The sequence below is a fragment of the Necator americanus genome, chromosome V (genome assembly GCF_031761385.1).
Source record: "Necator americanus strain Aroian chromosome V, whole genome shotgun sequence".
NCBI lineage: Eukaryota > Metazoa > Nematoda > Chromadorea > Rhabditida > Ancylostomatidae > Necator > Necator americanus.
Genome location: NC_087375.1, coordinates 19,263,914 through 19,289,800, shown reverse-complemented (window position 1 = coordinate 19,289,800; position 25,887 = coordinate 19,263,914). Strand labels below are relative to the sequence as shown.

Here is a 25,887-nt window from a genome sequence, read left to right as displayed (position 1 = left end):
CCCGTTGAACATCAATAAAATAACACCACTAAGAAGACAATGCACCTGCTGAAAACACGCGAGCTCTTCCTTCTTTCATTGAAAACACATTTCTCTCATCCATTCATCTTCTCCAGTAGACAGTTGACTCATCGAATGTTGTCCTTAAAGTAATCATTTAACGTCATATTATGTTGTTATCCCATGTGTATATATAGTCGCCGTCAGGTTCATAACATCGGTGGTTTACGAGAGTAACATGAGCCGCCATGGATTTTTGCCAAACGATATCATTTATGTCTGTGACGATCTCTCCATGTCACATATCAATTTCCCCTTCAAAAATTCTGGTTCTTTTACAAAAAAGCTTTAGTATTCTTCATTCACAATTCTCCGCAGCTGCTTCCTACGTTTAGCAGGACGGACGCTTCACAAAAAATGGCGACTATCGGGATTTCGTTTGAACACACTCAAAAGTTCTTTCATCGCCAAATTATTTCTCTTGTTCGTATTCTTTTCTGGGCCTTTTTTGGTTAAAACCAGATTAAAGAAGTATTTATTTCCAGAATGCTCCAATTATTGTTGTCACTCGCACTTTTGCCATTGATCCTTTCCGTAAGGGAACAGTCAATAGCAGTTAAAGGACGACTTCTATGTGGCGAACAACCAGCAGCAAATGTCAGAGTGAAATTGTGGGAGGAGGACACAGGTCAAATTTCCCAATATTTTGGGCTACTCTTCTACACTTCTTAGTTGTTGAGATTAACCAGGTTCTGAGGATGAATCATAGGCCGCAAGAATCAGTGGTGAACTTTGGCCCCTTCCCCATCCTTGAAAGTTCAGCTATTGAGTGAGTCATCGTGAGGAGATTGATGTGACGAGCTGACGACTATGAGCTGCGGAAAAACCAGTTTGAGAGTTTTCCATCCTTTCTACAAGCACTGGGGATTAAATAAAAAAGAACTAAACAGTGAAGGACAAGATAGTGCTCAGTTTACTTAGGAATCAGTCTGAAGTGTCTTACACTGTTGATTTCGAAAGTGATTTCAGGGAACGTTCCCTCTCTCGTTCCCTGTTAGAAGCTTCCTCATTTTAGTTAGACAGTTATGATAATAGGATGGAAATGGTTGGAAAAAGGTTTCTTCCGCGGTCGCAGACGATCTATTTCCTACAGCTGTGTACCCAATTATTCTTTCCTAATGAAAACTGGAAAATACTCAAAGCGACAAAGACATAAAAATGTTGCAATTCTTCCCTCAAATGTACCTGTTTCATTGGATGTTTGATCTTCCACTAGCATTTACGAATTTCAATAACTCTGCAACTCTACTCATATTTTTTTATTACGCACTACTATTCTCAGTACTCTGCTAAAATACCGAAGACGAGCTTTGAAAAAAGGAGAAAACCCAGCATCCCTCATTAGTGGAGATGCATTGACAAACTACTGCACTTTGTGCTTTGTTTGCTGATGGGATGTTCTCTCTAGCAGCGGCGACCTGCGCGAAGAAATAGAAGTTTGTTCAACACAGGGCAAAAATGTCTTAGCAAGCGTACATATACGTATGAATAAGAATACTTATGAATAATATCCATAATCCAACAACAGCAACCCAAAATGTTAATACTTATTTTCACACGCTATTCTTTTAGGACCGGACCCAGATGACTTGCTCGACCAGGGTTATACCAACTCGAACGGCGAATTCCAACTTCAAGGTGGAACCATAGAGACGACTCCGATCGATCCAGTCTTAAAAGTTTATCATGACTGTAACGACGTAACCGGATTTCTAAGTGTCCCTAAGGTGACGCAGAATTATTCTTTTAGTTTTCGGTTTTAGACAAATTTTAGTTGAATGTACGAATACGCACATGTTCAGCCTGGGAGCCGGAAGGTGAAGTTCTCATTGCCGGATAAATACATCAGTGATGGAATGGTTCCCAAGAAGACGATGGATATTGGCGTTATCAACCTCGAATTAGAATTCCAAGACGAGGGACGTGAATTCATTGTTGACTAGAATTGGTAGTAAGCAAAATCCCCATCGAATTTTCTTCTATCTGTATTCCGTTCAGCCTAATGGTTATATGTACATAACATAATATGTTACTTCACGCAACCACCTGAATAAATCCACTCACGTACTTCTTGTTGTGTTTGGTTCGTAAAGAAAAGGATTGCAGAATCTATATGATCCAGAGAGAGCCTTCAGAACGAGGAATGTACCTCTGATCTTGGTAGTATGCTATAAGTCTTAGGTTCAATCTCGAAGACTACACATGAGCTACAGAATTGAAGCATGTTGAAGTTGTGACAGTGACGACCTACGAAGACCCTTAACTCCAATAAATAAAAAGAGACACAAAAACACCACACACTTACTGTTACATACAAAAAGCACAAAATTGTCCGCCAGTCCGTCACCAATTCCAACATGCATGACCTACCATGGGCCGCTGAAGGCCTCAAGCTGGCGCCGTACGTCGCAGCAGAGTGATTTCGGGGAAGAGACCGTGATAAGATTTGAGAGAGATTCAAAGAGAGGACGAAGCAACATGTTCGACAGGGCTGTAGTGAGCGGTCGAAACAAAGTGAGAAAGTCGTGGAACATTGCTTCAAACAACGATTGAGCTTCTCTTGCACCGTTAAAGCTGGATGCAACTTCAGACAATTATCGACACATTTTTGCTACATGGTCAGTGGAAACATAACAGCTAATGTTTTTTTTACGGACTTTACATACACAAATCACATTTTTTACATGTGCCAAAGAACTTTCGCACTTTATAAGGTGATCTGTAGACTTCTAAGAAAATCTATAGGAAGGCCGTGTGTCTGACTTATTTAAGGATTTTTCGAGCCTTCTCATACTAATATCTAGGTTTTTGTTCATTTCACGTTCCACTTTCAGATGTAGACTTCTGCACTCATCTGACCGGGAGGAGTGTCTGCGATCCGATTCCACCCACCGTTCGTGAGGTGGAAACTGCGGTTCCTCTCACTCTCTCGCGCGCTCACCACTGACTCACCACACCATCGAGTTTACTGTCCTCAGAAACTAGACACTCAGTGTGTTCTAAGAACAGAAAGCTTGATAAAACTGGAGTTTTGCTTCAAATCACTTTTCTTCAACTCTTTAGGCAGTCTTGTTCGAGGTGAAATCTAATCGATTTTTTTTCACTCGTGTGAAATTAATTCCCTTAAAAAATCCGTTACTATTCGAAAACACAATATAGTGGTTGCGAGACCCAAAGTTTTTCCATAATCTCTATGCACATTTTTTAATGACGTTGTGCAGAAAAAGTTTGCCCATAGGAGGGATTATTTTACCATTAGACAAGCACTCGATAATGCAATCTGAATCTCTGTTGAACCTATGTTTCTAAGAACGATGCAGACTGACAATCCATTGCATTGACATACTTATTATTTATTTCATTGAAAACTTGTATGCTTTTGGAAACTGCATTGCATTTCACACAAAGAAAAGTTTCGCCACATGTTACTAGAAGACACACACATCCAGCGGATGCCAGATTAGAATTTTAGATTACTCAATAGTCTGGGTTGGCTAGTCTTTGCTTCCTCTTCCTGTTACAACTTTCCAATAACGTGAGAGAGGAGAGCATTAGAAGAGCGTTTAACATGCTTCTGAGATCTCTCTTGTCATATTTGTTGAAGAGGAGCTGCACTTCTTTCTTCAGTGCTGCAGATGTTAACGTTGAAGTACTCCCAAATTATTCTATGATACGTCGTACTTCACTATCTATTAATTTTAAAAAATGCGGTGATATAACTTGACAAAGGAAACTACAGTAATTTCACATGTGCAATCAATTCTTTTATTTCTGAGCAACGATCAACCTCCTATTATCAAATGTAAGGATCAGACGCACTGGTGCCTTTTCGCAGCTATGTTGCACTCATTTGCCAAGCACATTTCTTTTCATCGAAGTTTTCCCTTTCACTATACTCGGGTTGGTTTCTATTCTTACTTAACAGTTATGATCCATGGATATGTTACCTACAAAATCTTTGGATTTGTATGTGTTCTGACCATCTTCCGACATCAGTTTTTGGGCGAAATAGCGTCCATGTGCAATAATATGATTAGAAAACTATTTTGACGTGTAAATGCTGCAGGGATAGCTGTCATTTCGGCTTTGAGTCGTGATCGACCCAGTGGTGACCTTTTGTGGACTAACCTACTCAGGCACCATGTAACCGCCGTGAACAGGCCGCCGGGTGCGTGTAAAGAGGGTCCCGGCGGGATTTCGAGCATGCCCCGGTCATGCCTCGTCAGAGCAATTAGCGATGGTGCGTGTCCTAAAGATATTCACTTTCGTTAGCACCTAAATAGCTGACTCTGCTTACCTACCGCTAATCATACGCTGCATCACCGGTTAGGATATAATTCACTATCTACTAAATTGTTTTGGAGAATCAGACACACTCGCTGCAATTTTGTGACGTGAGGTGATCTCAATTTTGTAATCGTACCAGAGAAATCCTCACGTGAAATATGAGATAAGGATGTATCTAATAGGTTCAAAATACGTGCATAAAAATTTTCGTTAGAAGGAACATTCCAGGTTTCAAAAGTAACGGTAATGAGAATTATCGTTATCCTGTAACTCCCAAGCATTTTTGTAGCCTAATTTATTTCTGGACAGAGGGACCTTCTGTATCTCTGACTTCCTCGGAACTTACAGGAAGAAAAAGAGTTCAAATTTCGTAAGATTTCTAGACTTTCTGAAGGCGATATAAAGACAAACTCACTCTCTTTCTTCATTAGATCACCATACAAGTCCCATGTATTTCTATCTAACACTATTATTCTTTGACTTATTCGCTAATTTCGACAGCTCACACCACTCTTCTTTGCATATTTCCTCGTAACTGCTCAGTGTTCTGCGTCTCTGTGGGTAGAAGAACATCTATGACGGTTGTCTGCGTCTTCATGAACGACTGGAACGTGACCTCTTCGAGATGCTCGCGTATCCGCCAGCATATCCACTGGGCAGGTTACGTCTCGGAGGCATTCGCGAAGAATCCGCCGGGACCCTCTTTACCGTTCCCCCAGGCCACCTACAATGGCTGCTATAACGACTCAACTGACGCCGGGCTAATCCCATGTCCTATCCATATTTTCTCCATTTCTGTTTGTTAGACTATTAGATCCAATTCTTCTCTCTAAATGTCAAAGAAATGTGATTTTTATGTACAAAAAAACGACATAGTGTATGAATATAACTATTTTTTCAGCTACTATAATGAAATACATTTCTTCAAAGGTGTAAGTGTTGTATTGTCGCCCGAAACATCAAACTGAATCATCAATCCTGTGGGACAACACGGAATGGTGCCATATTATTTATGGACTGTTCTAAACTTTCATTGGGATCAAAAGGGAAAAAATCTTATACGAATGATAATAGGCATTGAATAACAATTTAGAGCTTCCAGAATAAGCTTTCTGTTTTTTTCCGATGATGATATTCATGTGCTCTCAACCTCTACCTCTTTTTTGTCTACGTTTGTCGCATTTTTCGCTGGTGGTATTTTCATCGGGACACCTGGATGCATGTGAGGCTCCTACTAACCTTTCATCTCCCTCTACAACTTATTTGACTCTATTTTATGGCATATTACTAACGTCAACGATTCCACCTTCCAGTGTCGGCACACAATGTTCAGCGGTTTCATTAGTCGCTTTACTTTCTGAGGCACATGCTTCACTTTTTTCAACTTCTGTGCTTCAAAGTGATGCTATAGGACTCTCAGATCTCACTCCACTCCATTGTTTTTTATCCCAAATGCCATTAAACGCAAACCACCATCCCATTTCTAATCTTTTTGGTGCTGCTGCACAATCCTAAGAACGCGAAACCTGCCTCAATGCGTTCTAATTCAGGCACGCTAATTCATGATGTGGAACCCGCCTCATTCTGGTTTACTGCTTTCTGGCCCCAAAAAAATAATTTGACACCGTTGAAGTCACCCGTCTCAGTGCCGTCGGGCGCAGATGCGCAATCATACCTTCGTTATCCCGTTTTCAGATGAATGCACCAAGCAGGAGTTACACCTTTTTTACCTTGTACTACATAAATTTTGTTCTAGTAGTACATAAATATACAGAAATATACTATCATACAGTTCCTCTCCTTAGTGTGTAGCGTGACGTGTAGAGATGTATTCACAACTTGACTGAATCGGCGTGTAATGTTACGATCTAAAGCCATCATCTTTGCCAAAGTATATCGTCCTTCAGCAAAGCCGAACAAATCTTTTTAAAACTACGGTAAGAGCTCAAAGAAAGTCTATCCATTTTTAATCGTTCCATCATCTGCAGAAAAGACGACCTCGCTCTATCAATACATGAAGTCCTTTCTTCTTCTTCTAGAGAATCTCCAGTTACGAACAGTCGGTGTTATCTACCTTTGATATGAGAGTATTCTCAGAGAAACTTAAAGGCATCACCCCACGAATCTGAGGTGGTGCAGATTTCAGGTGGAGTATTCGTATACGGGATGGGAGACTACGGAGAGGGAGGTGATTCCGTCCATTTCTTGTTGATTGCCGTAAAAAACGGCCCAGAAGATGCGGCGCCGCACAAGACTGGCGCGCTCCAATCGAACCGCTTGTACAAAATGGTGCGCCAAAACGAATGAAGCCGTATCTTCCGGGCCGTTTTTTACGGCAATTAGGAAGAAATGGACGGAATCACCCGCCTCTCCGTAGTCTCCCATCCTGTATACGAATACTCCACCTGAAATCTGCACCACCTCAGATTCGTGGGGTGATGCCTTTAAGCAGATTCACCTGATAGTCTTCATATAGTGTGACAGAAAGAAAATGCGGTTTTTCATAAGGATTTTCATGAGGAAGGAAAGAAGATGTTGATGTTTTTATGCGCTATCCACTAATACACAGAATCCACTTTTGCATGAAACCCTGATTTCTAATTTCATAGAAAACAACCGTAGTTGCCATGAAGCCATCTAAACAGCATCTTCGAGCGTTATTATTAAACGTGGATTGGTCATGTGTCTGTCGTGCGCATTTCAAGATAAATAGCGGACCAATAGGCTCACACATTCACTAAGTTAGGGCAGAAATCGAACAAGGACACTTCGTTGAGGAATTGAAGAATACCAAATTGGTCCTAGCAGACATAACTATAATAACTCATCGCTGCGGTACCCTACATTAGAAAACTGACTCACTCTTTCAATCTGCTTTTGGTGCAGCTGAAGGTTTCGAGGAGGAAATATCTGTTCAAGTTCATTGTGATGGAGGAGTAGTCAGTAGACTCCTTGGTCTGTTGGGAACATGCAGCAGTTTCGTGTGAGGAAATTTGTGTGAAAATTGCCCTTCACGAAATCAACCAGTGAACGTTCTGACAGTGCTCGGACGATATTAGCGGACCTTCGTACCATCACACTAAGAGCGGCCCAACTCTTCTCCGCATGATGCTATCGAATGCAGAGTTCAACAGGAAGGCTTTATATACAGTTCCTTCTCTTGCTCCATCATTTTCCTTGAACACTGAGTTACATCTGGCTGGTGTTCGAAGCGCAGCAGTTGACTGATTCATGCCGTCAATCACCAGACCAGCAACCCTGAGATTTCATCAGTGCAAGCGCGCTGACAAACCTCGATGAAGAGAGTTTGAAACGACATCGAGGCTCAAAAAAACATCTCCATTGATTTCTACGATCACTTCTCTCTTCAAGCAGAGACAAAAAACACCTTTTTATTCGTAAATCGAGCAAAATAAAAGCTACTTTGTTCATCGCTCATCGAGAGGTTTCTTCGCAATGATTGATGGACTCTCCAGAAAACAGTGGGACCTAAAAGCTTGTATGTTAGATACAAAAACAGAATTGCTTGACTGTTCTTTGGTTCTGTGTCTTATGAAGGGGGATTATAACAACGTTCCTTTATAATTCAGCTGTCCTCTCTTTCGTCGATAAATATGGATGATGTTCGTCATCTCGCGACTCGTAAATGAACAACGAAATATCGACAATGTCGTGATTCTCTGCCAGACTTCCACTTCTTTTTCTATAGAAAGATCAGAGCCTCCAACTCATTCGGTGGTTTCTCGGTGGCCGGGTTCTTCGGCCCTGAAATATGCCTTGTTCCAAAAGTAGATAAAGTATAAAGATTCAAGGTGTTGACATATATATTCCGATTATATAAGATTGCCTCACCATTTTTAATTCTTTCTACAATATGTTCTACAAATTAACCTATTAACCTTATTTGGTTCCCCCAATTAGCTTTTTTCTCTAAATAATCATTACCGAAGGGGGCGGTTTGGCGCGGTTGCCAAGAGATTCCGCTGAGGTTGCGTGATCGATCAGAGGTTTGAATCGGCCCTAAAGCCAAACAAGCTTTTTATACTTCTTTTGCTTGTACGATTCGCGAATTGATGTAGTCTTCCCTGGGAGAATAAGAACACTCATTTCACACACCAGTTAGCCCCTACAAGACATTGTAAGGATGCACACGCCTTCTAAATGACATTGATGTCGAACGCGTTGGCGCATACTCGTAGGGTTGATCAACGACGAGCACTTTATTCTTTGCTTTTTACTTTAAACTTGTATTTACTGTGTGCTATTTGATATCACCTTCTGCAGATTCCAATGCGTTTTAGTATCACAACAAACTTAGTGGAGAACGTTTTGCGACATTCTCGAGATGCTACATCCCCGCGTCCCCACCACGGTACCCAACGGAGGAGGCGCGCTTCGTACACAATTGTGGAGACAAGCAGATCACTCAATCACGTACAACGGTTATCCTCTACATCGTTGTTTAAATGGTGCTGATTTTCGAACGGCCCCTTCTCTCTGTTTGAACAACGTATGACAACATCGCAATGATCAAAACAGATCCAGGCGAAACGAAAAACGCAACGAAATGTTGAGTGGTCTCGCAAAAATCTTCTTCAGCCTGCGTTTGAGTCATAGGCTACACAATCCATTTTAGCGGCATGTACATATGAGCGCGAGAATGCTAGAAGAATTTTTTTTTGTGCAACGATTACTGTCTGCTTCATGATATGAAAACGTTGTTTATGGTGCCCACTAAGCGGGCCATTTGTGGAAGCCACAAACACTGCCTGCAAACAATGCGCATGATAAATGCCACCACAAAACGCAGGTTTTCCACTTATAATAACTCTGGTTTGATAGGCTTTATCCAAAGCCTCACAAACAAGGAACAAGTTTCGCATATCATAGTCTGCTGTAGCAACTTTACACTCTTGCTTAATTATAATTCCATAAAAGTGTGGTATAGACGAGAAACAACTTCCTTCGGGTTCAGAACTACTCTACAGAACTTATATTCTCTCTCAACTATTCCGTACATTCTTTGATGAGTCAGTGAGAAATATCAGGATCTTCTGTGACTCATGTTTATTAAAGCGCTAACATCAAAATGAGAAGAACGACTCTTTCATAACGATTGTGCCCTTTCAAATTGTACCTTTTATTTCGTTAGTCATATAGGGAATGAATAATTGTGAGAATTCAAGGAGGTTTTTCATAGCTCTAGAGTCGATAAATAGCGCTTCCAAACTGAATACCTTCCAATTTCGCTCGCTCGCCATCAATTAGCTCTCTTACTCTCACGGCTGACATATCCATAAATCTGGTTCTTACATAACTTACTTGGGTTAGTCCTCAGACGAGACTTGTGGTCATGTCAGCTTTGTCGACGTTTTGTTCAGTGGCTTCAAGAAAACGAACGCAAAGGTGCATTGTTTTAGTTGGAAGTAACTATTACAGATTCATCCCATTTCCAATATGTATCGTGTGGTCCTTGCCACCACTTTGCTGGCAGTGTGCGAAGCAATACGTGATCAGTCAATTGCGGTTAAAGGACGACTCTTGTGTGGAACTGCACCGGCATCGAACGTGAGGGTGAAACTGTGGGATACTGACACTGGTTAGCTCACTTATTGGAATAATGATGTTTTCTAGTGCTAGATTTTCCGAGAACTATTTTTTGTTTCAAGGACGACCAGACGACCTCCTCAGCCAAGGTTACACAGATGCCAAGGGTGAATTCATGCTATCAGGAGGAACATCAGAAACAACACAGATTGATCCCGTTTTGAAAATCTACCACGACTGCAATGATGTCACGCAGGTCGGGGGAGTACCGAAGGTAACTCAATGTGATTATGTGATCTTCTCTCCGCCAGAACGCTTTTTTTCGCTCGTGTTAACTGATGAAATAGTGGAGTTCATTTGGTGAATCAGTGTTATTTTCTAGCCTGGAAGCCGCAAGGTCTCATTCATTCTTCCCAGTAAATACATAACGAACGCAAAGATGCCAAAAACGACTATGGACATTGGAACTATAAATCTGGAGCTGGTATTCCAAGAAGAAGGAAGGGAATATATTGTTAGCTAAATCTGAGGAATAAATATCTTCCCATTTATCTCGGTCTTCCGCAGGTCCCACTGTGCTACATTTTTCATAACTGCTCAGCAATAAAAATGGGAAGATAGTGTCATACACGATAGTTCCGGACGGTGAAAATAGAAATTCTTTTACCACACTACACACCTAATTTGATGGAATTTTCATCAAAGAAGAAAGGCATTAGGGCTTTTTTCGTCGCTTTCATGTAATTGGAGACGAATGTTTTCAACGTGGTGAGCGGTACTCGTCTGCCGCAACGTACTTCATCTCCTTCGCACATACCCCTTTTTTCGCCACCCGTTCTTTGCAATTAGTAGAGGTGATAAAGCTGTTTGTGAGATTTGTGTTGTGCTTGGAGAGCATCGTATAAAGGATGAAAAAAAAGAACAAAAAAGACATGACGTGAACAAAATGACGTGAACGAAAGAAAAGGTGGAAAAAGCAGTAAGAAGCAAAAATTAATGGATAATATAATGTTGTTGAAACGAAGGAATGAAAAACACTGGAGAGAATAATTTTGATGAAATTGAAACTTTGTTTGCTTTTTAAAAGGGGAAGACGGAGTTTTCCTTCAACCCGCTACGATTGATCCCGTCCGCTGTGTGCTCCGTTTTCAACGTCAAAACCCACAAAATTAATGTTTGAAGACAAACGACGAGCGTTACTTTCAAGCATCGCCCTTTTCCACGAATAGCAGCAATATCAGTTTCAATGGCCTTGCAGTCTCGATCAAATGCAGAAAAATGCTGTGAAAACGGACGCAAATGTGGTGTTGAGAACTCTCCCTTTTGCCCCTTCTGTTCTGAAAAGAAAAGAATTGAGCGAGTAGAACCGAAAGAAAGAGTTCCACTTAATGTACTTTTATGTGTGAGAGATCTGAGCGGACCTCGAGGTCGAGACTGTTTTAATTCTGCGGCAGAAATTTACAGAGAGTGCATCTGCTTTGAATTTTTAGTGACGGGAGCGGAGCGAGGACCACTCGTTTGGACATCAATAAGTCACGGATGTTTGTACGATTAAGTCCAGGAACTGGCAAATTTCCCGCTCATTTTGGGCTGATAGCGGCTCAAATCTCTAGATTGCAGGACAGAGAAGTTTTGAAATCGTACTTCTGACTCAGTTTTCAGGTATACACATATCGGCTCCCTTTTTATGAGATCATATAAAGCTATAGAAATTCCTCGCTAATAGAAGCCACAAGGTACTATTACTACAGGGGGTATGCAGTTCGAAGCTTTCAGAAAGTGAAAATGAACGGTAGCTGCTTTTTCACTAACAAAAGATTTTTCTTGTAAACCTTGATTCAGGATTGAACTAAGCAGGCAGGCAACAATTAACAAGTTACGTATGTTATCAATTCAGCAAATTACACTATTGGTTGTAGTGTAGCGGTGAGAGGTTCCGCTTCCCGCACGATCGACTGGAGGTTCGAATCCGCTCTAGTGCTCACCAAACTCTTCATCCCTCTGGAGTATATAAATTCGTACCAGACTTGTCTGGGAGGATGAAACACTGAGTTGACACATCGGCCGGCCACCGCAAGTGATTGTATAGGCCAGTTACACGTTCGTAAACAAACGATTCTGAATTGAAGTGAGGGTGGAGGCGCATCCCAAGCGGATTAATTAACGCCAGAAACTTTATTTTTTATCCTTTTTGCATTGAAGGATAGTCAACTTCATTTAATCTTTGACGAAAGTGTACGTAAAAGTTTGAACGAAATGACCTTGAGAGAATTACTCTGCCATGTGTGCAGTATGAAACCTAACACGGTTTTAACGACATCCAGTATACATAGATCCTATGCATTGGGATCAACGATTCACTGACGTTCCCAGGAGGGAAGAGTAAATTTGCATCGCATTACGAGAAACAGATCTTCCCCCACGAAAATATATAGAGGTTTGTGTTTTACAAGTCGTACATTTTACATTTCGAGACGTACATTTGTGATTGGACAATTTTAAGTTACCACTCTTTACTCCAGAAAATCTGCAGGCGAAAAGAAGTCAGTCCAGAAATTAATCCGTCCTCTCACACGACGGTTTAGATGCACCACCTCAGTTTAAATGTCGGAGTCAAACAAATCCGCCTTAACCTATATTATCGGATCCACCGTTGTGCACAGTAGAATCCGGACTATTGTTGCAATAACTCACGCTCAGGTGGAATCGTCCGTCGTGTCGCTCTGTTTCCACTTGAACTTATGAACTCGCTCCGATTGACTATCGAACCATTGACGGACACTTACTGAGAATGGCCTCAAAACAACATTTCTCACTTCCTGTTTTCCTTATAGGTTATGTTTAATCTGTCCATCTGGGCAGATTCTGAGCACCGCCTTATTTGTACTCATTTCTTCCAACCCTTCTTGTGATGAAATCATAAGTAAACAATAAACTTTTCCAATTACATCGTATCCAATGCAATTAGATGCAGGCACTCAAAATTACGTGGTGGGAGTTCGGTACGAGAAGGATGAATAAGAAGTACGACGGTAGCAATTAATCCTCCTGTATCTGGTTGCTGTTGGGTCATAGCTTCCTTCGATTTCCAGCTCTTTTAATTTTGTTTATTTTCTTCAAGGTGAGCTAAACCAATAGCATAAAGGTAGAAATAAACCGACAAAAAGTTTTCCCTCGCCATTTTCAAGTTATATAACACAGATATGTTCACGGATGGAAACAAATTCAAAAAAGCATCCATAACCGTCGTTGATTTTTCATCGGAAAGATCATCTGTTGCAAATCTTAGCAAGTCTTGACGCGCATTTCTTATCTCACCGTTTCATTTCACATTTAAGTGCCGAGGCGCCTTTTCAATTTCCCACGTTCGCTTTCTCTTACTTTCCACGAAGGTTTCAGGAACCCTATGCTTTTTTAGGGTGGCAGTAAAAAAAGATATCCAAATTCTAACTTTCTCCGAGCAACAATCTAACAGCCATTTTGAGTAAGTTTTACTCTCTTTACTCTCTTTGATCTGCTCTCTTCTGGTACGGTTACTTTTTAGGAAAGAGGACTAGAGTTGCCGTAATTTATTCTTCATTGATTTTAAAACTTCTTTGCATTTCTCAGCGTTAGGATTGGAATAACTTAATCTGCGCTTAAAGATTGTGATGTCGCAATTTGCTTTGGCAGAATCCCCTCAAGCTGAAGTCGAAAACGGGGTGTCGAAAATGATCATTTTTGTGTTTACAGACTTCCTCACTTAGTGTTGAAAATTGAGCACAACTAAATTCCATGAAAATGACAAAACAGTTTCGTGAAGCAGTAAAAGAGATTATGAATAGTACACCGCAATTTGTTAGAAGTAAACAAGTAGAGTCGACTTCGCCTGGAAAAAAGACGCACAGAATTGTTCTGCTAGTGTAATACGGTAAATGATGCAACCATTTTCCTCAACTCTTCTCTTCTTTCTCAATTTTGCCGCTTTCCTCATTATCTTTAGCTTCACGTTTAGTTCTCCATCACATCTCTCCTATCATAGTATCAAATACTCCTTCGTCATTGCACTGCAGCGTACCTTTCGTCATTGTTTCGCGCGTGAACCAATTTGCTCAATTTGCTCGATAGTAAAAACGTGCAACATATGTTACTTATTAGAAAGTGAGGGATAAACGTTCAATTATGATTTATTCACACCGTAGGTTCGCAACTACTTCTTGAAGTTATTTTACATTTTCCAGTTATTGCATCATTTCATAGGTAATATTCATGATTATCTTACGATTGCTGCTCGTTGGACAATCGGCCGCTTTCTTCTTCCCTGTGGGTGGAGGTGGTGGATGCCAATGTGCTACATGTCCGCAGCTTGCCACCTGTCCACCAACGCCAGCCTGCGCCATTCCGTTACCTTGTCCTACAGCATCAAACTACGCTGTGCTTGCGACTCCAGCCGAGTCGTTTTACCAGGCGAGGGTTACCTACATGAATAGCCCCACAACAATTACAAATGCCGTAATTTTTAGGGAACATATCACCAAACGCAACCCATTGCCCAATCGGTATCTGAACAAATTGCAATTCCTGCTGCTCAACAGGTCCGCATTTTTTATCTCTTTTTCTTATACAGCAGCAGCCCAGTTCTATATATGCTTCCTTAGAATGATTTTCCAAAAATTACTAGCTGATTGTCGTCCCATTGCAGAAGAGTTATAAAAAATCAGAAAAAATCAGTCTGTATACTACATGAGTTTTTGAAAAAAGCAGAGGAAAATCTTCACAACGGCAAAAGGAAAATGGCAAAAAGAAGATGCGCATTAGTGAGTACTAGTGCGCTCCTTCTTTCGCCCAAAACTCAGAAATTATGTACTTTTCTGTAAAAATTCGTGGAAAACATAAAGAGGAAAATTTTGCAAAGTACGTATTGTTTCACTTTCACATCTGTCAGTTACAATAAGTCGTAAAAATAGTTGTGAAAAAAGACACCTCTCACGAAGATTGTTGAGTAAATACACAAAATTAATAGATGAGATTTGTGAAGCCTTACATTCTGGGAAGGGTATCATTTAAGCGAAGACTACGAGTCCAAGTTTCGTGCTAATGACATGGTGAGAGTTTCGAATTGCCACATGAACATCAGGAAGTCCAAAAGAGGAGTGTCAAGCATTTCTTTGACTCTTAACATTTCTTTGGAATACGTGGATTTCATTCTTATGAAATCTAACTGTTTTAGCAGCTGCTTCCAGTCCCGACCTATTTAACTTCTGAGGTTTGTACAAATATTGGCGCTCGTACACTCAGTGTTGCCTGCAGAATTCGTTGTTTAGGCTAGCGCTCCTCAACCACTACCATCCCAAGATCCCACGTACTATTCCTCATCCTCTGCCTACCAGACGGTGCAACCGGTGTATTATCCTTCTGTACCCGTACCAACAGCCGCTTACACTGCTTCGGAGTCTCATTACAATAATCCTGTGCAGCCAATTCGTCCCGTCCAGACAGTGTCCATTATTGATGATGTGTAGGTGACGTTGAACAATATATAACATATTACAGACTTCACCTGTATCTTGTATGTATTGCAGTGGGTCAGGTTCAAGTCAGTACTCAACACTGAAGTCGACACCAGCTACACTGGCAAGTTTTCAGAGTTTCCGTTGAGACGTGATCTTGTTTTTAACTTACATGAACATATCCGTTTCTTGAATGCTATCATAATGCTGAGGCGATAATGACCTCTTAATATCTTAAATTTTTGCACCTCTATCTTTTTTCACTGGGAATTCTTTCGCAAGAACAGAATACGTGCCTTTCTGAACTGCAGTAATTTGTGTCCAACACATAGTTTCTTTTCTGTTGTCAGAAAACGTAAAAAAAAGCCTGCTAGAAAAAGGCTACAAGTTAACTTTCGAGTGCTCCTTCACTTGCATTTTTCCCAGAAATGTGAGTTGTCATGGTCAGAGACATACTTCCTAAAATAAGGACCTTTTATCGAGAGCTTTTTAGGCAAGTAACTGTGCTGGATCACAACGGAGCACGTGGAGGGAAAGACATATTTCTTATCTCAAATCATTTTGGTTGTTTCTTATTGCAGTAGTCAAAACGATGCCGGTTCTCTGCCGTAAAAATACGTTTTGCTCTTGTAGTGGTCAAAGTTTAGTTTTGAGTTCTCTGGAAGAAGACGCTAGTCTGTAGGCGCCAAAATTTTTGCACTCTTAGAAGCCCTAAGAAATCACGTACAAAGAACGCCGCAGTCGTTAGGACTCGTCAGTTTCAGAACACGTACAGTACTGACGCGCAAGACCATAGTTCTATTGTCACATTCGATGACTCGTCTCCGGCTCTTCCACCACCTGTCCCAAGGTACCATTTTCCCTTGTTAGTAGCTGGAAAAATTAATAATAACATTAGAAACTGACTATGGGTTGTTCCTTAAAACTCTGGTAAAGTTAAATTCTTTCTACTTTAAGTTCACCTCCCATATCGTCATCATCTTACGACTATAAGAGCCCAACAAACGATGTCACAGATCTCACTATTCAGGACAACACAGCCGAGCTAGTTCCAGCTGCGACAACTGTCGGTGAGTAAAAGGCATTGAAAAGACGATATTTCATCGACCAAGCTAGAGTGTTGATTGAGATTTTTCTGTGATTTCTGTGTGTTTAGAGGTAGAAATGTTATTCAGTTGCCTGGAAGACAAATTCCGGCCTGTAGTAGTTGCATGGCTGTCATGGATCGGACATCAGCTCAATTGACAAAAAAAGGGGAAAAATAATCAAGAATTGCCGTTCTTGCTTTTCTTTGTTTGCAATTTTATGATAAGCCGTTAGCTTTAAAATAAAGCACTTAATTAGTAAAATAAAGAATAAAGTTTAAGTTGTTGATCAGCTGCTTCAGAGGTGCTCCTAAAAGTCTGACTTGACTGTTGAGTTGATAGTTTGAGTTCAAAATCGGTTGAGATTCGTGAGCGCGTGTGGAGCCCATTCAGTGGCATTCATTGACGCGGGATAGAGAAATCGGAATACATTGGCTTCGGAGCTATGGTGCTCTAATTCATGAACTTAATGTCGTGATAAAGCCCGATAATGCACCTCCTTTTCAAGCAGAAAGTTCATTACGTCGCTATATTAACTTTTCTTTCAATTCCACTACACTTAACTTTTTATTGATAATACCGTGATTCCACCTGTGCTCTTGTTCTACCGCTATTGTTATAAATCAAAGAGGGTGAGAACAACATAAAAACTGAGTTGAGTGACTTCCTCAGATGCCCTTCAATAGCTCATTTACTAATGAAGAAGAACCTTGCATTACTACTCGCAACGTTTTCGATGTGTCAAAATCTCTCAGTATGTGTGACACCAGCACCAGATAGCAGTGGTTTTGAATGTGCAATTTCCGTCGAGCGTTTTGTTTATGTAGATTTCAGGTTTTCTTATTTGACAAAGCAGAAACTCGAAAGTAAAAAAAGAAGAAAAAACGCCGGAATCATACATTTTGTAACATCTTGTTCATCGCAGGGAAGATATTCTCCTATGGTTCGTCGTCGTAAATGATAGCTTCTTACGTAATGTAATTGTGAAAGCTAGTCCCAGTGTCCCAACCAGTCCGGTAGCCTATCGTCAATCCAGATTGAACGTATGATCTTCACGAATTCTAGACGGAGTAAGAGGTTTTAGCTTCACTGCGCTAATATGATGTTCTTCGCGAGACTTTCCATTCTTCGTTTTTTGAATGCAGACCAGAAACTCCTACGCGGTCAGTGGCTCTTCGCTGACTGCGTTGTGTGTCTGCACGAGATCAGACACCGACCACGTTTTCCGTTTTAGCAAGGTGTTGAACTGTACCTCTGAGATTGGCAATGTTGCCACAGCGACTCTTTTGGCAGTGACAGGTGAATACCTTTTTGTCTCGCCGTTATATTGTCTTATTAAAGCACATGTATCTCTCAAATTCTTGTTTCCCCGCTCCCCCTTCGAGCTCCATCGCTCCTGACGTCGTTTTCAGCAGACTACGTTTCAGCTATTTCAGCTCAGAGCTCCTCCTCAAACGCTTCTCCTGGTCTTAAATTTCCAGTAGCGCAGGCAACGGACAGAACTTTGTACGACGATCTGATCTCCGCAGATGCAGATTCAACCTTCTTCCTCGGCATCAAAACATGAAGCGTCTTCCACGTAGCGATTATCTGTACTTTTTCTTCAATACAGTTGATGAAAGAGTCGGGGTCTTTAAACTTCCTCTTAGTCCTTACTTCAACGTCAACCCGTGATAGACAATATTCTTCATGCTTTTATCATCAGAACCGCCATGTCTTTCTCTGATTGAGGTAAAACTTATCGAACTTCTTCTCTGAACTTCAACCTACTTCAAACCGTATTTGAAACTGAGAAGAACCAGTGATCGAAATGATGCAACGAGCCAGACAGTTGCGGATTTTAAGATATAACAGAATGCTCCTTGCGAAAATGTAATTAAGTTGAAGTTTATGAGTTGTCCGTTCTCATGGGCGCTGCTTTTTCGGTTTTTACGTTCTTGACGATTGCCATGTAAGCGGTTGGCGTCGATTTCTCTTAAAGGCAGCATATCACGAAATTGAAGATGTTGGGGTCTCCGTTAGCAAATATAGTTTGGAGTGTGGATTACGAGTATGAGTGTAGCTCGCTCGATTCCCCATATTCGTCTTGTGAAACCAGGAAACAGTTTGCTCCTCCTACGATGCATGTTAAAACACGCCTTGTGCCCGCTGTAGTCAACGTCACTTGCGCACAAGGGTAGTGAGTTTTCAAGTACTCCGTAGAAACAAGCGCCTGTTCGTTTCCGTGATGCGCAAGGATGAGATTTGTCTGCTTCCAAAGGTCTATCAGACAACTGCTGTTGCTTGACGTTTGCCTCCTAGAATAATGCCACCTTCCAAGCACATCGGATTGTTCACATCAATTCCGACGATAACTGCCTACTGGCTGGTTATCTTAGATGTCAATGTATTGAGTTTAGCATGAAAATCGTCCTCGTGATTGTCTTCAGCAGTCTCCGTAGGTGCGCGACCAATTACGATCCAGAGTTTTTCTCTGCGATCCCGCAGTCGTGCAAGGACGCATCTTGACTCCGATTTTAGCACACTTCCTTAGTTATTGAAGTCGTTCCTCACAGCTATCGCGCTGCTTCCTGCTTTCTTTTCATTGGCTAAAACGATAATAATCATTAGGGAGAGGAGTTGCTATTACAGTACAACAATCTACAGTCAGCTGGAATTCTGCATTACACTGTTGTCTCAGGGAACTAACAATCGTTAGCCGTGATAAGCAAATGATGGCTATACTGTAATGCGCCGCATGCTTAGATTACGTTACTGTCTTCTTCGAAGCACATAAAGTTTTTTTTTGCATGCACTTTTCAAGAAAAGCACAGTAACCTATGCTAATTCGTATGTCTCCCAGTTGCGATCACCCATCATGAGGCCATTATTTGCGTCAGTGCAAATATTTGCCGGAGGGCCGAAAACAATATTATATTTTATTATATATTTGAATAGATTTCTTAAACGAATCACAGCGTTAAATGAAAGCTAAATACTAAGACACTCAAACAACTATACACTTTTCGTCAACTTACCGCAACATTTAAGCATTAAAAGACAGCGACTTTCTTTACTTTAGCGAAACACAGCAAATGTTAAGAAGCAGTCTAAACGGACGGCTAAAGCCGTACTCCAGGGTTTTTTGTGGAGTTCTCGCCCGGCTTTACTGATCGATTGATCAAAATCATTCAAAAATTAATAGTAGTGACATTTCCCCTAAAGTCAGAGTTCTGTTTTCCTAACAACGCTTTATTCCTTCTTTTTCACTACAAATAAAGCCGAAAGATTTTTTAGTTTTCTTTCTAAACGCATCAGTTCTACATTTTGAGAAAATTTACCTTCCAACTTCAAACACCCCTCCGATACCAACATAATATAGACACAATTTGAAAGCATTATTCTATGTATGGGTTTTCTTCCTATTTTCCTCAAGAGCTATCACAGAATGATGTTTAACATAAAATAACGTGCACGACACCGTCATACTGATAAAGATAACGTTCCTAGTCTGTCACCAACCTGAGGCAAACGTGCAAGGAAACTGACGCACGAAGGAGCCATAGAGGTGAAAAGCAATGCGTGCAGTGGCCGCGGTGCACACGAAGTTACTGCGCGATAATACTGCCCAATGGCAAAACAATTCCACTCTGCTGGGCCCGCCCCACCCCTTTTACCGTTCTACGACCCCGGCGCCCCAATCCAACGCACGTGAACCCGCCGCACTCCCTCTTCGGAATTTCGTTTTACATACACACGCAACACATGCACAGAAGGACAGACATACACACACGTGACAGACTAAGCCCGTTATTATATAGCATGATTTTAGCCTCTGCGTCTTACTATAATGGAGAAAAATCCATAGACACGATGATTTCTTATCAGGAATCCTTACATGAAGGAAGCACTAATGAACCATGGATTCAAGTTCCTTACCATCGAAGAATTGGGACAGAGGGTATGTTGTTGAGAACAGAAATGGTTCTCTTTCTACGCAAATATGTGGTGAGATTAAGTTTGGAAAGAAATGTTTCGGGTTACATTGAGACTCCCAAGCAACTATTTACAATTTTATCAACTTAGAAAAAATCGGGTTTGCATGCACTGCACACGAACTACTGTAGGATTCGCCCTTACATTCGCTTACACGAAGATCGAAATTGAGATGGTGCAAAGCTTGCTTGCGAAACTGCGAACTGCGAAAGTCCGTTAATAATGGAAAGACAGTTGTCGTCGTAGAGATCTGTATTATTAATTCGAGGCTTAGGAGGCTAGGATTTCTGCCAGCCGAAGCTTGGACATCAGTCAATGAGAAATATCGATGTTATCTTCAGCTCGGTCGAAGCGTATTTTTGAGAGATGTGAATGAAAATCCAGAATCCCGTCTTTGAATCCAAGAGTAAAGGTTCACGAGATCCAGAGATTGGTCTAATTAATTCCAAAATTCCACCAGCGCCAGTAGGAAACGCGTATGCGCCGCCGAAAATCGTTCTCGGGAAGAAAGAAAGGAGATGCCATCCTCAATGGCAACCTTTCGATAATCGAGTAAGGAATAGTAATGACGCCGCTCAATTCTTGCTTCTTCATAGTCCTTTATTGTGGCGTTTATGCAAACCTATCATTCTGGAATTGCTGCCATGGCATTGCTGTGGTCGATATTCATTAACTGGATGTCTGCGCGCGTTTTCTCTAGCTGATTTTCTTCTGGGACCCTGCGAGCAGCCTGACAAGGCAGCACCTCACCTCTACCAGTGATGGAACAAATTCACGGAAAGACCGTTTTATCAGTTGTGTGGTGGTAAGGAGCTACTTCGGGCATTGATTTCACCATTAATTGATTTTACGCTCATTCATCCAAATTTTGGGATGTAAAGGGATGTTTTCGTTTTCTATCCACATTATGGGTGAAATGTAGTTGGAAGACGGGCAATCAGTGGTGCCCTTATTTCGTGAAGTGAATAATTAAATCAGTCGGGACCCTAAAGCCTAAGAATTAGTCTTACAGGATCCATGACGTGTAAGCTAAAGACTAAGGGAACAAAAAAAGTTAGAGCGTCCACAACTACATTTTCCCCAATATCATTCGAGCTGCGAGAGGAAGAACGTTGAACAAATTTGAAACCAAAATTCAGCAATTTTACTACACTTTTGAACTGCTGCACATGCAAAACCATAGAACTTCTCAGATCGTTATTTTGTATCGCTTAGAACGATTTCAACTCATGTAACCCTCATCATGGACTCCAATTCTACTCTACATGCTTACAGTACATCACTAAAGGCAGCATTTTGACAATCTCTTGTAACCTCAAAGAGCTGTGGTATTTGTCAGTTACACAAACCATCCACTTCTATGTAAGATCTCTTCATCAAAGCGGTCAATACACAGCACTTTGTGGAAGCGCGTAAAGAGATGCCATTATCACGAAAGAAAAAAACTCTTTTCAGGGTTAGCTTCGCTGGAAAACTATCAGAAACGGCATATGATATTAAAACATATGAGGGTGAGTTTCTTTTGTTAACTATTATACAAATTCTTTATACCTAGGAGAATATGAGCACTCCAATTTTAGCGGTGAAGTTTTCTAGTGTGACCATTCCAATTAGAAAAGTTTAGCGCAATTTGTTTTACTTTTTCTTGCTGGATGCCCTTTTTATAACCGGACCTGTGAGATGAGATCTCTTTCAAACAATGTATTTTTACTATTAGGTTGATTAGGAAGCAAATCTTTTCAGTGCTTTTTGAAAAGTGCGGAGGTTTCGATTCTTGATCAACACCCATGATGTATAGTGTGGTAGCTGTAGAACATTTTTGAAGCTTCTCCGCAAAAGCTATATTTGGTCGGGAAACCTTTCTTAACTTTGAACACGATGTCAGTTCCACAAGAGCAACTTCGACCCATCGTCTTCAGCAAATAGCGCCGCTGCAGTAGATCAATGACAACATTGCTACATCAACAGAGCATTGGGGGAAGGCACCGCTACGATCAGGACTGCCCATCCCTGGTTCCCTAGTTTCGCAACAGGAAACACGATCTTTGAAGACAAGACCAGTCGAGAGCCCATCGAGAAAAAATCCGTCCACACAACCCGAACATGCACCGCAAGAAGGTCGTCAAGAAGGCCCTCCTCTGCTCTTTCGGAGGAATGTACAATGTCTGCTACCGCAACGCACGGTCACCGCTGTCATTTACGGCACTCAGCCCAGAAACTCGCGGGAGCCGTTCGAGAGAGGCGACCGGGACGAGCTTTGGTGCATCTCTTTCATGATAACGTGAAACTCTGTATAGCTGGAAAGAGCCGTCAAAAAATCATCAAAATAATAGTTATCGAAATATCGAAATCAAATTATCAAATCAAAAAGTCATATCATTTGCTGTCGTGGTGTCATATTAATACATGCAATTTTAACATCAGCAGGTCGTCGGCATAAAGCCCGCAACCTGTGAAGAAGAGATTGATGTAGCTCAGAAACAGTCAGACGGAGACTTGAAGCTACGCTGTCAGCAGATTAGAGGTGCTCAGATTTAGTGTAAGATTACTAATGCTACCGTGACAAGTACTGCGATACAAATGTCTAGAGCATAACGACGTTAAAATTGTTTCGCGAATGTGGCAGTTTCATTTGTAGGAATCATCTGAAGAGGTTTTCCAGCGTGTGCTTGATCTCAGAGTTTCTGTAATTGCGCTTCCTTTATCCTCCACGCTTTTCTCTTGGTTGACTACATGTAGCTCGCTAAAAACTACACTAACATCACGGCTACTCATCAGCTTCAAAGCTTAGCTTTCAGAACGCCCGCCAGTTAGCGGGTTCAGTGCCTCGAACGAATACAACCTGCAATTCACGCAAACTTGCTAATGTTATGGTTCGAGTGAGTTCCTTCTTTCTTTCTTCTTCTTGTTGTAGAAGAGAATGAACGCAGAATTGTCAGCCACACTGACGGAGTGTTACAAAAGAAACTATTAATGAGTGCTCTACTGTTTCAAACAGTAGTGGTAAGTACATTAGGTTTCAGCTAGAATTATTGCGAGTTTTCTAAGAGAAATTTAGATGGGATAGAACTCAAGAAATAGAAATTATACCACCATCGGTGCTTTTTGACGAAGAACGAATAAAAAAGGTAGTGTTGGATCTTTCTCTTTCAGATTGCTTGCTGTAGAAGATTAGCGTATGAGGGTGCGCATAGTCTGACTTTCCAATTGCAGCTTTTCCACGTCCTCGTACATAGTCTCATTCCTTCACTTGTGATCCTCGCCAGAGAATTTAGGACACTGACTTGCGTAGGTCTATTCGCTACAGGAATCCTGCAGCTCGTATTTTCAATGTGTGGTTGTGTTTCCTACTCGTTCTCAGGAACCTGGATGCTGCAGGGAGTGAGATTAGCGTCCACCTTTTCCGCTTAAAGGGTAATGGATTTTAGAGTGTATCTTTTAGTCTGCCTTCAGATACTGAATTTTGATACAGACCCCAGAAGAACTTCTAGTTTGTGATTAGATTGTGATAACTGCCTTTCAGGTAATGGTTGATGATGTCTCATTCTCAAAACGTGCTGTGCTGAGAGCGACCGAGATAGCGTTTGACGGAGACAAGTACGATTTTACGATTTTTTTTTTGTTTTCACGTTTCACTAGAGTATGGTTCCCGCTGGTTTCCGCGATCTACAGCTTAAACTCTAGGGCTTCGTTGTGGTTTCTGCACCTCCTCAAAATCGCGACACGCTACCTTTGAAGCATCATGCAAACCACACTTGTTATTATCTAGGTGAACCGCCTAGAACACAAAAACACAAACACTGACCTGGTACAACCCGTGGCCCCGTAAGTCACTGTAAAGGCCTAAACGCGTTCCAGAATTCCTCAATGATGCCGGATTGCAGTTAAGAGCCTGAGCGCATTCGAAGCGGATTGAAATTTCACAGGTCACAAGATTTCACAAGTCTAACCCACATAACTAAGTTAACCGAAACTCTGGACAAGCATCACAACTTCATTTCTTTGAACGCCATTCTTTAAAATAAACTAAATGACCAGAAATTAATAGCTCAAAACGAACGAACTGCGAACATATTGCATGACTGGGTGTCCACTCATGCGAACATACGTATATATGGCAGCTATTAAATCCACAAATTGCGATTCTCTTCAGATTTGACGTTTTCTGTGCTTCTGGAGAATTTAGCTACAGTATCCACTCGCGTAAATACTGCGAAGTAACAAAGGACGACATCACCTGTTTCGCATTTCGATGACCACCCTATTACGATCTCCTCTACAACGTATCTCCTTGCAATAATAAATTCCAGCGATTGTTGTAATTATATTGTTTTAATATCACATAATTGTACTGTTATGATATTGTAAACGTAAGCTCAACTCTTTTTGAGTATCTAGTTTTCTTTTTGAATTTGATTACCTTTGTTTGCATCTTTGTCGTCTCGTCCTTTGCGCTTGATACGCCTTCAGGTGCATGCTAGTTTGTAATTCACGAGGATAAAATTTTTATTCCTCCCAACTACTCAAACATGCCGACAAGTAAAGGTACAATAATAGTTTTGTTACAGAGTGCAGATTAGTGCGATATCCAAGTGCACTGCTTGCTGCATTCAGAGAAACAAGCGTTAGAGATCGCCCGGTCATCAGTTTCGAAAAGTACAGCAACTGCGGCGATACTGACGAGAAGAAGGTAGGAGGCTGCACAAGAGCTTTGAAATGACTTTAATAACTTGGTGAAGGAATTTGGTTAAATGTCGCCAAGGGTTGCTTTGTGCAACTACGGCGTCGTTGCGAACACAGATTGTGGATCAAAAGTGCTCAAACACTTGCGAAAACAGCTGAATACTACAACAAGGACACTTATTACGATAGTAAACGCCGTCTCTCACGCCGTTTTTCTGGATGACTAAGGGGAATCGAACTTGAAGGCGGCCTCTCATGCAATCTACATCCTAGACATTTTCTTATCGTGCATTAATTTAAGCATTAATCACATAGTATAGTATTTTAATTTCCAATTTCTTGTTCCACTCCTTGAGCTACACAATGTTCAAAGGTCAGGGTTGCTCTAAATCACACAGATAACAGAAGCATCCGCAGTTTGAGCAAATGCAACAGTTGAATTCTGAAACCACCGCAAAGCACAAATCGCGGTAATGATAAGATTTCAAAGAAGTTATTTTGCTAACAAATTTGGCGGGGGTGGAACAGTCCGTAGGAGGTTCGAACTGCGAGTGAAAGGTTGATGTTTCAAAACCGCATTAGAGAAAACCAAACCTTTCATCTGTGCGGAATAGAAAAAATCAGTAGCAGACTTGTCTTGAAGAACAGTGACTTGATAAATCGACCGGCCGCCTCCACTTACTGTTTAGACTGCAGGAGCGCAAACATTAAACGATTGTTAGTTGACTCATCAAGGCACATCCTAGTAAAATTTATCAAAG

The 25,887-nt window shown here is 41.2% G+C and overlaps 4 protein-coding genes across 6 annotated transcripts; all 4 read left to right on the top strand.

Annotated features, from left to right (window-relative positions):
- Window positions 1-39: 39 nt before the first annotated feature.
- RB195_014426 (uncharacterized protein) lies at window positions 40-2,003 on the top strand (the record flags this gene model as incomplete). Of its 2 annotated transcripts, XM_064204692.1 has the most annotated exons (4): window positions 40-149; window positions 546-688; window positions 1,633-1,787; window positions 1,863-2,003. In XM_064204692.1, the coding sequence occupies 4 exons, from the start codon at window positions 40-42 to the stop codon at window positions 2,001-2,003; spliced, it is 549 nt and encodes a 182-aa protein (XP_064060573.1). The 2 variants fall into 2 exon arrangements, with proteins under 2 accessions (XP_064060573.1, XP_013295703.2); XM_013440249.2 differs by lacking the exon at window positions 40-149 and having other exon boundaries at window positions 547-688.
- Window positions 2,004-9,804: 7,801 nt separating this feature from the next.
- Window positions 9,805-10,417, top strand: RB195_014425 (uncharacterized protein; the record flags this gene model as incomplete). The annotated part of the gene is made up of 3 exons (XM_064204691.1): window positions 9,805-9,946; window positions 10,017-10,168; window positions 10,277-10,417. 3 exons carry the CDS (start codon window positions 9,805-9,807, stop codon window positions 10,415-10,417), a joined length of 435 nt encoding a protein of 144 aa, XP_064060572.1.
- Window positions 10,418-14,142: 3,725 nt separating this feature from the next.
- Window positions 14,143-18,035, top strand: RB195_014424 (uncharacterized protein; the record flags this gene model as incomplete). Of its 2 annotated transcripts, none has more annotated exons than XM_064204690.1 (8): window positions 14,143-14,340; window positions 14,397-14,468; window positions 15,104-15,139; window positions 15,198-15,391; window positions 15,456-15,507; window positions 16,148-16,233; window positions 16,341-16,453; window positions 17,905-18,035. In XM_064204690.1, 8 exons carry the CDS (start codon window positions 14,143-14,145, stop codon window positions 18,033-18,035), a joined length of 882 nt encoding a protein of 293 aa, XP_064060570.1. The 2 variants fall into 2 exon arrangements, with proteins under 2 accessions (XP_064060570.1, XP_064060571.1); XM_064204689.1 differs by lacking the exon at window positions 17,905-18,035 and adding an exon at window positions 16,540-16,628.
- Window positions 18,036-20,345: 2,310 nt separating this feature from the next.
- Window positions 20,346-25,163, top strand: RB195_014423 (uncharacterized protein; the record flags this gene model as incomplete). Its single annotated transcript, XM_064204688.1, has 4 exons — window positions 20,346-20,408; window positions 20,828-20,995; window positions 23,967-24,040; window positions 25,019-25,163. 4 exons carry the CDS (start codon window positions 20,346-20,348, stop codon window positions 25,161-25,163), a joined length of 450 nt encoding a protein of 149 aa, XP_064060569.1.
- Window positions 25,164-25,887: the final 724 nt, after the last annotated feature.